The sequence below is a fragment of the Colletotrichum siamense genome (assembly GCF_013390195.1).
Source record: "Colletotrichum siamense strain Cg363 chromosome Unknown KSG_Cg363_contig17, whole genome shotgun sequence".
Lineage (NCBI taxonomy): Eukaryota > Fungi > Ascomycota > Sordariomycetes > Glomerellales > Glomerellaceae > Colletotrichum > Colletotrichum siamense.
The window spans coordinates 427,914-440,399 of NW_023501030.1; the positions used below are offsets into that span (position 1 = coordinate 427,914).

At 48.6% G+C, this 12,486-nt stretch overlaps 1 protein-coding gene across 1 annotated transcript; it reads left to right on the plus strand.

The window, feature by feature from the left end:
* Positions 1-6,605: 6,605 nt before the first annotated feature.
* CGCS363_v015112 (Bloom syndrome protein-like protein) lies at positions 6,606-11,636 on the plus strand (the record flags this gene model as incomplete). Its single annotated transcript, XM_036646961.1, has 2 exons — positions 6,606-7,003; positions 7,055-11,636. The coding sequence occupies 2 exons, from the start codon at positions 6,606-6,608 to the stop codon at positions 11,634-11,636; spliced, it is 4,980 nt and encodes a 1,659-aa protein (XP_036487821.1).
* Positions 11,637-12,486: the final 850 nt, after the last annotated feature.

Below are 12,486 nucleotides of genomic sequence, written 5' to 3' on the forward strand. Positions count from 1 at the left end.
TAATTAATTTATCTCTCTTATAATTAACTTAGAAGTATAACTAAGTTAGAATTCTAGGGGTCTATTTAGATTTAATAAGTTATTTAGTTTTATAAGCCTTAATAAAGCTTTTAGTAAAAGCTTTTTCTTAGATAGATATTATACTAACTAAGTTAAGTAAAAGTGAAGATATAGTAATTCTTAAGAAAGGTTTAGTATATACTTTATAGATATAATTAGTTATAATATAATATATAGATAGTAAGATAAAGAAAGAAGGGGGGGAAAGAGTAGTATTAGAGTAATATATAGAGAGTATATTAGAAAATAGAAAAAGTAGGAGTAATTAATATAATAGTTATTTAGTAATAATTTATAGATATAAATAGTAATTATATAGTTATTTATTTAAAGTTTATAAGTAGGAGTTATAAGTGAAATAGTAGTGATTTATAGATATAAGTAGGTAGCTATAATTATTTATTTCATTAAAAATAAGATAAAAAATAGCTACTAAGGTGAATTAAAGCTTAAAGTGAGAGGGTAGGTATAATTACTATTAAATTAATAGCTTTAATTACCTTGCTTATTTATCTATTTATATCCTTTCTATAAGCTATTAAGGTAGTATTTCCTTCTTTTATTAATAATCTATCTATATTATCCTTTAAATAAATAATTATCACACTTTAGGTTTATAAAGCTTATGTTTTTAATAACTAATAAGTTTTTTATACTTCTCCTTATTATAGTTAAAGATACTAACTAGCCCTAAGAGTAATACCTTCTAGCTTATTATAAGTTCTAGCTGCTAATTAATTCTAAGAAGCATCCTACTAATATAAAGTCTAACTCTCCTCTTTATATTATATTAAATAACTTAAGCTTAATAGTAGGTTTTTACTATATATCCTTATTATTTTTAGCTATTTAGCTAATAGGTTTCTTTATAATCCTTTATAAGCCTTATTTAGTATAAACTTAAACTCCTATAGCTTTATAATATATACTATAAAATAGACTTTAGTCTATTTATACCCTCTATATCTATAAAGTAGGTTGCAAAATAATTCTAATAAAATATAATAAGTATAAAGTACTTATTATATATAGTTAGCTACTTAAGTGCTTCTCTTAACCTCCTTTATAGGTAAGTGTTTATTATAAGTAGCTTTATAACTTATTATAAACTCTAGGTAACTAAGGTCCTTAATCTTAATTATCTAGTAGTATCCTATAGCTTCTTTATTTAAGCCTTTAGAGGTTATAATACTATCCCTTATAACTACTATAAAGCTTATACTTACTCCCTTAGGGATAATTTAACTAGTATTTAGGTTTATAAACTATATTTTAAATATGTTTTAATGCTTAGTAAGCCTTATACAAACTATATTTACTATAAGGACACTCTAAAGGAGTACTTATATAGCAATAAAGAGGTCTATAAGAAGTTTAGCTATAGGATAAAAAAAGGGAAGAAGCGTTAGAAAAATAGTAAGTATATTAACATTAAGGTTACTAAATTAAGGATTAACTAGTAGATTATAAAGTAGTATTATATATAAGTGCTAGATTTCACAGAAGATATTATAAGTATAGTAGAGAGGTAGATCTATAAGTATAAGGCTACCCTTAAGTTATTTATATTTATAAACTACTTATTTATAGTAGAGCTTCCTCTTAATCTTAACTATAATAAGATAGAGGAACTTCCTTCTTATATTTATAATAAGGCTTCCTAAAAGGCTCTATTACTAAGAGGTAGAATAAGGGGGGAGGTATATAAGGTAGCTAGAAGGTTTATAGCTACATAACTAAGTTAATTTCATTATATTACTTTATCTTTTTAGTTTATAAAGTGATTATCTTATATTATAATTATAAAGGAATAAGCTATTTTAACTTAGCTATTTTATTAGATAATCTCTTACTTATTATTCTATACTATTATTTTATAGGTGTTCTTATAAGTATTTAGCTAGAGATATACTTTTTATACTTCTTATTTATAATACTAAAATTACTTATAGCATAAAAGCTTCTATTTAGCTTATAGCTTTAAACGCTTATAACTTAAGTAGAAGAGGAACTATAAAGAATTATTAGCTTAAAGAGATAGGTATTTAGTCTTAATAATAAGCTTTTATATTTAGTTAGATCTAACTTATTCTTATTTACTATAGATATAAGATATATATCTTATTTAAGCGTATTTAAATAAGATATATAAAAGTAAAGGAGTAGAGGTAAATCTAAATATAAGCTAAGCTAAATAATCTAAATAGAAGAGAACTTATTTAAGCTAAAGAAAAGAATGCTATTATATCTACTAATATATTAAGAGTATAAAGAAATTATTTTCTTATAACTTTATTTATAAGAAAGTAATCTATATAAATAATAAAGGCTAAATAAGCAGCTAGTAGTATAAGATAGTATTAAAGTAGTTACTATATCTTATTTTAATCTATAAAGTAATAACTTCACTTTATAGTATAAAGCTTTAGGAGTAAGTATAAAATAAAGAGGGGTATATTAATAGAGTTTTACTTTAATAGAGAAGAATAAGAGATTAATAAAATAATCTCTTAGCTTATTAAGGAGATCTATTAAGAAACTTATTAGGCTGCTTTAGTCTCTTTTTATAAGTTTTTTATCCTTAAGATCCTTATAAAGTGAATAAACAGGGTGAATCCTATTAAAGTAATATAGGATGAGGTATTTAGCTTAAAAAGAGGGGGGAGGTTTTTATTATTTTTAATTATAAGCAGTTCTATCTAGCTAAGGCTTTAATTATCTATTATGTTATAAACTAGGGGATATATAATAGATTATTAGTATTAGCTTAAAGAATAGCTTTATAGTTATTAAGGTGTTTTTATAGGAGCTTTCTATAGAGCTAACTTCTTTTTATCCCTATTTATTTTAGCTATATAGTCTATCTTATAGTAGAAATAAATATTTAAGGAGGTAGATATAAAGTAAGCTAATTAAGGTCTCTAAAAGTAGTAAGGGTAAAATAAAGGAAGAAGACTATTAGAGTAAATAAAGTATATAAAGGGAATAGCCTCCTAACATACTGGCAACGACGGCTTCAAGTAGAAGCCGTTGAAATCCTCACCAAAAAATAAGTGGGTCCGTGCAGACAGGGGGTAGAAGCCGTTGTTTTCCAGTAGTGAAGAAGCCGTTGAGATTTCCCGCAGTAAAATACACAAAAGTAGGATGCAATGAAAGCTTGAATGAAGGCAATTATAACCATCTAGTTCTCAGTTCGATAATCAGCAAGGTGAGTCTAGAAATCGATGAATAGCGTAGTTGATGTTTTCGTGATGCGGTCCCAAACCCCACATTAACTAGCCAATCACATAACAGGGATATCAGCCAGGCCAGAAAGCCCGACCGACTGATGGAACGCAGTCAGGGAGGAAAGTAGATCAAGGAGAAAGTATACGGAATTAAGGGGCAGGAAGGTAAGGTTATAAAGAGAGGACAGGAGGAATCATTTAATAGTAGTAGACCAAAGCAAGCCATCCGTATAGGTAAACATGGAGCCATTCGTCCACAACGCGCAGTATTCCATTCTGATATGCACATCATGTCAGTATGCAGTAGTAGCGAACGAAGTCACAGCACATCTGCGGAACCACCATCGGTCAATCACCGCCAAGGCCAGGGGAAAAGTGGCTAAATCGGTCAGCAACATTCCCAGCATCATCCGCAGCCAGGCCGATTTGCAGTCGTTCCAATACCCAGACCCCACGGTTGAGCCAATTGCTGATATTGCACCACCCCGGGCGGACGGTTTACGTTGCCACGCGTGCCGTTATATTTGCCGCCGCGTGCGAAATATGCAGGAGCATTGTCGGGTAGAACACAGATGGGAGAATGATTGGCACAAGGGGGGTGATGTTCGCAAGAAAGCCACCGCAGTCAGGGATTTGCCGTGGACGACAGGGGTGCCGTGCCAGCGGTTTTTCTAACATCACGTCCACGATGGCTAACATCACGTCCACGATGGCTAACATACTGGCAACGACGGCTTCAAGTAGAAGCCGTTGAAATCCTCACCAAAAAATAAGTGGGTCCGTGCAGACAGGGGGTAGAAGCCGTTGTTTTCCAGTAGTGAAGAAGCCGTTGAGATTTCCCGCAGTAAAATACACAAAAGTAGGATGCAATGAAAGCTTGAATGAAGGCAATTATAACCATCTAGTTCTCAGTTCGATAATCAGCAAGGTGAGTCTAGAAATCGATGAATAGCGTAGTTGATGTTTTCGTGATGCGGTCCCAAACCCCACATTAACTAGCCAATCACATAACAGGGATATCAGCCAGGCCAGAAAGCCCGACCGACTGATGGAACGCAGTCAGGGAGGAAAGTAGATCAAGGAGAAAGTATACGGAATTAAGGGGCAGGAAGGTAAGGTTATAAAGAGAGGACAGGAGGAATCATTTAATAGTAGTAGACCAAAGCAAGCCATCCGTATAGGTAAACATGGAGCCATTCGTCCACAACGCGCAGTATTCCATTCTGATATGCACATCATGTCAGTATGCAGTAGTAGCGAACGAAGTCACAGCACATCTGCGGAACCACCATCGGTCAATCACCGCCAAGGCCAGGGGAAAAGTGGCTAAATCGGTCAGCAACATTCCCAGCATCATCCGCAGCCAGGCCGATTTGCAGTCGTTCCAATACCCAGACCCCACGGTTGAGCCAATTGCTGATATTGCACCACCCCGGGCGGACGGTTTACGTTGCCACGCGTGCCGTTATATTTGCCGCCGCGTGCGAAATATGCAGGAGCATTGTCGGGTAGAACACAGATGGGAGAATGATTGGCACAAGGGGGGTGATGTTCGCAAGAAAGCCACCGCAGTCAGGGATTTGCCGTGGACGACAGGGGTGCCGTGCCAGCGGTTTTTCTAACATCACGTCCACGATGGCTAACATCACGTCCACGATGGCTAACATACTGGCAACGACGGCTTCAAGTAGAAGCCGTTGAAATCCTCACCAAAAAATAAGTGGGTCCGTGCAGACAGGGGGTAGAAGCCGTTGTTTTCCAGTAGTGAAGAAGCCGTTGAGATTTCCCGCAGTAAAATACACAAAAGTAGGATGCAATGAAAGCTTGAATGAAGGCAATTATAACCATCTAGTTCTCAGTTCGATAATCAGCAAGGTGAGTCTAGAAATCGATGAATAGCGTAGTTGATGTTTTCGTGATGCGGTCCCAAACCCCACATTAACTAGCCAATCACATAACAGGGATATCAGCCAGGCCAGAAAGCCCGACCGACTGATGGAACGCAGTCAGGGAGGAAAGTAGATCAAGGAGAAAGTATACGGAATTAAGGGGCAGGAAGGTAAGGTTATAAAGAGAGGACAGGAGGAATCATTTAATAGTAGTAGACCAAAGCAAGCCATCCGTATAGGTAAACATGGAGCCATTCGTCCACAACGCGCAGTATTCCATTCTGATATGCACATCATGTCAGTATGCAGTAGTAGCGAACGAAGTCACAGCACATCTGCGGAACCACCATCGGTCAATCACCGCCAAGGCCAGGGGAAAAGTGGCTAAATCGGTCAGCAACATTCCCAGCATCATCCGCAGCCAGGCCGATTTGCAGTCGTTCCAATACCCAGACCCCACGGTTGAGCCAATTGCTGATATTGCACCACCCCGGGCGGACGGTTTACGTTGCCACGCGTGCCGTTATATTTGCCGCCGCGTGCGAAATATGCAGGAGCATTGTCGGGTAGAACACAGATGGGAGAATGATTGGCACAAGGGGGGTGATGTTCGCAAGAAAGCCACCGCAGTCAGGGATTTACCGTGGACAACAGGGGTGCCGTGCCAGCGGTTTTTCTTAACACGGGCCGCGAGCGGATGGTTCGAGGTGGCCCAGGGACAGATAGCCGACGAGTCTCTGCAAGGCGCTCCGAGTAGAAGCCCGGCTCAACAGGCGGTGGACCGCGTTCGAGATCTCCGGAAAGTCCAAGCAGAACGTGTGAAGACGAGTCACGATGAGCTGATCCGCGTCGCCAACGAAAGACTCGAGCCCAGCCCGTGGCTGGCCCGTGTAGGATGGGCGGTGCACTTAAAAGGGCTCAGTGCCAGCGCACTCTAACATCACGTCCACGATGGCTAACATCACGTCCACGATGGCTGACGTCGGAAGCCATTGAACGCCCCACCATGGAATTAGGTGGGTCCGTTGAGACAAGGGCGGAAACCGTTGTTCACAGCAAGGTGGAAGCCGTTGAGATTTTCCGTAGTAAAATAGGTAAAAGTAGCATGCAATTAAAGCCACAATCGGTATAATTATAGGAACCCAGTTCTCAGTGTTTTATTCCGTGATATGAGTCCAGAAATAGGTGAATAGGGTAGTAGATGTTTTTGTGATGTCGTCCGAATCCCCGCATTAACCAGCCAATTATATAACAGGACCATCAGCCAGGCCAGAAAGCCCGACCGAGCGATGGAACGTAGGCAGGGAGGAAAGTAGATCAAGGAGAAAGTATATGGAATTAAGGGGCAGGAAGGTGAGTTTATAAAGAGAGGACAGGAGGAACCAGTCATAAACAGTAGATAGAAGAAAGTAACCAATACATGCCAAAGATGGAGCCATTCGTCCACAACACGCAGTATTCCATTTTGATATGCACATTATGTCAGTACGCCGTATTAGCCAACGAAGCCACGGCGCATTTGCGGAATAACCATCGGTCAATCCCCACCGAGGCCAGGAGCAAGGTCGCCGGATTAGTCGGCGATATTCCCGGCATCATCCGCAGCCAGGCCGATTTGCAGTCGTTTCAATACCCAGACCCCACGGTCGAGCCAGTTGCCCATATCGCACCGCCCCGGGCGGACGGTTTGCGTTGCCACGCATGCCGTTATGTGTGCCGCCGCGTGCGAAACATGCAGGAGCATTGCCGGGCAGAACACCGGTGGGCGAATGATTGGCAGAAGGGGGGCAATGTGCGCAAGAAAGCCACGGCAGTCAGAGATTTGCCGTGGACAACAGGCGTGCCATGCCAGCGTTTTTTTTTAACACGGGCCGCAAGCGGATGGTTCGAGGTCGGGCGGGGGTTAGGGGTGGCCGTTCAAAGCGAGCCATCGGGGCCGGGGACGGACGACACGGCGTGGTTCGTCACGTTGCACGAGAACCAAGAGAAGCGGTTCGAGGCCGACGCGCGCGAGGAGGTCAGTACAGTGGACGAAAAGTTGGAGCCGAACGGGTGGTTGTACCGCGTCGGGTGGACGAGGGATTTGGAAGGGTTGAACAAGACGCAGTTACAGGAGGCCACGCGACCAATTGAGGATGGCGAGGAGACGTTAGAGGCCATATGGGCCGTGTTCAACAGCGTCGCCGACAAGGCATGCGCAACAGCAGCACCGCACAAGGTCGGGCACGACGTGTTGTTCGAGGCGGAGCGGAAGGAGATCGGCCAGAAGCCGGTGCGGCCATTCGACAACCGCATGGAGGACGACACGTGGCAGCGGTACAAGGAGGTTTGGCGTAAGATGGTGAGCATATGGTTCCGCATGGACGAGTGGCCGGAGCGCGAGCGGCCGCCGTATCGGTTCACCATGCGTCAGGGGTCGTTGTGGGATGCGTTCACCAGCCGTGTCGAGGCGGATGTCGGCAGCAGGCAGGCCGCGCAGGCGGAGGAGGTCGAGAGGATGTGTTTGGACGCCATCATCGCCATCATCGAGGACCCGTACAAGCAGAGCCAAAAGGAGAGCGCGATGATCGGCGCGTTGGCGGTGTTGGGCATCCGCGAGGACGGCGGGTGGCACCAGGCGACGGAGTACACGACGAATTATTCAGCCGTGATCAAGGTGGCCAAGATGTTCGTCGTGTACCAGGCGTGGTTGGAGCGGAAGGACGAGGTGGTGGCGTTGACGGCGACCAAAGGGGCCGAGGCGGCGTACGAAGAGGCCAGCAGCGTGTTCCATTTGGTGCGCGACAAGGTGCGGCGGTTCATGACGCGGATGCCCGGGCGGCCGGACGACGAGCCCAGGGCGATGAATTGGATTTACGACGCGCGCACGTACGGGATGCATATCCGGTTTAACACGGTGGCGCCGGGGATGGTGGATTGGAGCGGCGACCGGATATCGTTCCGGCGGGTGCGGGTGCGGGTGTGCGAGTTGGCCGAGATGTTCCACGGGGTAGCGCAGGAGGCGCGGACGTTGTTGGCGCAGTTGGCGGTGGTGGACGGGGATGGGGATAGGGATAATGATCCCGACAGGGACGGGCACGGCGATGGGTACGGAGGCCGATCAGCGTTAGCAGCAGCGTTGCCCGCCATCAGGTGGGACAGCATGCACGACGACCACAGCCAGGACCGGCCGGGGTATTCGTTTTTACACGACGACCGCAACGAGGCGTGGGTGGGCAAGGGGAAGGGGTGGATCGCACGGCGCATCGCAGAGTCGGAGGCACGGCGGCGGGCGTGGTTAGACCCAACGCGAGGGGCGGCGGCGGCGGCAGTGGCAGCAGCAGCAGCAGCAGCAGCAGGACAGGCGGAGGAGGTCACGTCCAACCGCAGCGATAGCCACCACCCATACCGCGAGAGGACGGTGCAGGCATACAGACAGGCGTTGGAATCGTTCCGGGAGCGGTTGTGGATGTTGATGCACATGGTGGCAGGGCAGCCGGCGCGGGCGCCCGAGTTAGCAGGCATCAGACACAGCAACACGGCCAACGGCGGGGTCAGGAACGTGTTCGCACACGACGGCATGATATGTTTCGTCACGTCGTACCACAAGAATTACCGCCAGACGGGGACGGCCAAGGTGATACACCGGTATTTGCCGCGCGAGGTCGGCGAGTTGTTGGTGTGGTATTTATGGTTAGTGTTGCCGTTTTGGCAGCAGGTAGGAGGCATCATCCATCAGACGGACCGGAAGAGCGCATTTTTATGGGCGGACGACGTGGTTGTAAGGGGCAGGGCGGCGGGCGAGGCGAGCCGTGATAACACCAGGGGCGACGAGCGCCGCAATAACACCAAGGACAACGACGCCCGTGACAACACCGAGGACGACGACGCCCGTGACAACACCATCACAGACGAGAGCGCCAACGCCACCCCCGGCCGGGCGCCGTGGACGGACGAACGGTTGTGGACGTCAGACAAGGCAAGGCGGATCATGCAGCAGCACAGCGAGCGGTTGGTCGGCAGCAAGATCAACATCAGCGGGTGGCGGCACATGGCCGTCGCCATCGCCAACCGGTATTTGAACGAGGCGTTCGGACGGGCAGACGACAAAAACAACGACAACGACGACAACGACGACGACATAGGCGTCGAGGACAGCGCATTGGATTTGCAGGCCGGGCACGGCACGCACGTGGCGGGGATGATATACGGGCGGTTGTACCAGGAGGCACCGTTCGGCACGGCGGCGTTGCGGGACAGGTTCCGGGCCGTCAGCCGGCAGTGGCACCGGTTGTTGGGGTTCGGGGCGGAGGACCGGGGCGGCGGGGCACCCACCAAGCGGCGGCGGACGGCGACGACGGCGGCGGACGAGGAGTTCGAAGGGCAGCGGCGGCGGCGGTTCACGCGGTTGCAGTTAGCCAACGCCGGCGGGCAGTTGCGGCAGATGATGGGGGACCCGCGGGCGGCGTTCCGCGGCCAGCAGGAGCGGGTCATCCGGTCGATCATGCGCGGGGACGACCCGATCGTGCAGGTGACGGGCACGGGCGGCGGCAAGAGTTTGTCGTTCATGTTGCCGGCGTATTGCGCACCGGACGGGGTGACGATCGTCGTGACGCCGTTGGTGGCGTTGCGCACCGACATGGACGCGCGGTGTTCGAGGTCGGGGTTGGCGTCGACAACGTGGCGCGGCGGCGGGCGGGCCAACACGGCCGCAGCAACGGTGGTGTTCGTGACGCCCGAGTCGGCCGTCACGCAGGGATTCCGGGATTTCGTCGGGCGGTTGCAGCGGCGGCAGCAGTTGGACCGGGTGGTGTTGGACGAGTGCCACGTCGTGTTGGATGGGTCGAGGGGGTTCCGGCCGGCGTTGCGGGCGTTGGGGCGGACGGTGCAGGAGTTCGGGGCGCAGTTGGTGTGTTTGACGGCGACGTTGCCGCCGGCGGAGGAGCGGGAGTTTTTCGCCGTGACGGGGATCCGGCAGGAGCGGGTGCGGGTGTTCCGCGAGGCGACGACGCGGAGGAATATCGAGTATGGGGTTGTTGTCGTTGCGTTAGGGTCAGGGGGTGGGGGTCGTGGTCGTGGTCGTGGTGCGGCAAGCCACAGGCGCCGGGCAGAGTCAGGGTTAGGGTTAGGGTCAGGTCGGGAGGGTGAGGACGGCGAGTTGAGCGCCGTCGAGGAGCGCGGTTGCCAGGAGGTCAGGGATTGGTTGCGGCAGCAGCCACGCGGCAAGGCGGTGGTGTACAGCAGCACGATCGAGGGCGTCGAGCGGATGGCCGAGGCGTTGGGGTGCGCAGCGTTCCACAGCAGCATCGGCAGCACGGAGGACAAGGCGTCGAGGTTGGAGGCGTGGAGGATGGGCGACGGCGCCGATGGGGGCGTCATCGTGGCGACGAACGCGTTGGGGTTAGGCATCGACGTGCCGGACGTGCGGTTGGTGGTCCACGCGGGCATGCCGCGGCGGTTGCGGGATTTCGTCCAGGAGAGCGGGCGTGCCGGGCGAGACGGCCAGCCAAGCCGGTCGGTTGTTATATGCAGTAGGGCAGCCGTGGAGGAGAAGGAGAAGGAGAAGCAGAAGGAGAAGGAGGCAGGGGAGGCAGAGAAAGATGGGAGGGCAGCCGGAGGGGGATGGGAGGTGTCAACAAGGACATACATCAGGGGAGAGGTATGCCGGCGGATTGTGTTAGACGAGGTCATGGACGGGCGGGTGGACCGTCCAGGGTGCGAGGAGGGCGAAGAGGCATGCGACATATGCCGGCAGAGGGCGTCGGAGGTGATGTGGGTAGACGACGGGGATGGAGATATGGATAGGGACAAGGACGGGGATAGAGAGGGACATGGAGCCAGAGAAGACGAAGAGATCAGGGCCGCGTTCGAGACCAGTCAGCAAGCCAGGCAGTTCCGCCAGTGGCAGGCCAGGGCAGAGCGTTCAGGGTTAGGGGAGGAGGGGGAGACGTTCAAGCAGCAGTTGGCGCGGTGGGCGGGACGGTGCACGTATTGCGGGATACGCCGGAGAGAGAGCGACGGGCACACGTTAGACGATTGCCCAGGCCGCGGGGAGCAGGCGTGGGGGTGGACGGCGCAGTACAGGAGGCAGATGGAAGAGGCCATGTTCGACGGACGGATGATGGAGAATTTCAGCAGTTGTTTCCATTGCGGATTGCCGCAGGGTTGGTGTCGGCGATGGGAGCCGTTGGGCGAGGACGGCGGGCGGTTCACGGAGGTCGAGGGCGGTTCATGCCAGTACCAAGGGTTGATGGTTACGATGTTCGCCGTCGCAACGATCGGTGTGGGGTCGAGGGTGTACGAGGAGACGGTGAGGGCGATGCGCAGAGCGGACGGGTTAGAGGAGTGGGCGTCGAGCGAGAAGGAGGTATATAAGTGGTTAGGGCAGATGATCCAATGGGGAGGGGTGCAGTCAAGCAAGTTGTGCCGGTTGACAAGCCAGTTGTGGCAGAAGGCAGTAGAGGGCGTAGCAGAGGGGTGATCAGGCAGGGCAAGGCGGGGCGAGTAGGGGCCGTACATAGGAGTACGACAGTTTAGGGTAGGGAGTAGGGAAGTATAGTAGTAAAGGATAATAGAAAACAGAGCATCAGATGTTTTTTCACACAGAAAGATTTAATAGCACAAGAGAGCAGGAGGTGGAAGATGACAAAGAGTAACAGAGGGGATGAATCATGAGCAAGGAGCAAGAAGGGGGGAATACAAGGAGCAGCAAAAGGTATAGGCAACAGTGGAAGGATGGAAAGAGCAGAGAAAGGGGCCGGAGAGAAGGGAAAAAAAAGAAGTAAAAAGGGGATGTAAGAGCGTGAATATAATACAGATGTAGTGTTAAAGATTTCAGGGCCAGTTTTAGGGTTAGATAGCATAGCAGAACAAAAGGGCAGAACAGTAAGAGGTTCGTTAACAAAGGCGAATTAGTAAGAGTATAGGAGTTATAATAAAGCAGATTCGGGGGCAAGCAGAGGGAAAGAGAATAGTATTAAGATAATAGGAAAGAGTAAAAGATTTGTTATAGAAAGAGAGCAGAGTACACCGAGAAAAATTACAGCCAAAAAGGGGTAGCAAGGTCAGCAAGAGAGGGGGAATTAAAGAATCACATACCAAAGATAGCAGATTTATACAGTAGACAGTAGTTAAAGATAAAGGGAGGTAGAAAGAAAGTAGACAGAGAGAAATAGAAATACAAACAGATAGAAGACCAAGGGGGGAAAAGTAAAAAAACGGATTTCAGTAAAAGAGAGGGAGGGAGATTCATTTAGCAGCCCATAGAGGTAGAGTATAGGGGAGCCAGGGTTAGTACACAGTAAAGGTCAGAGATAGGTTAAAGAGAAGGA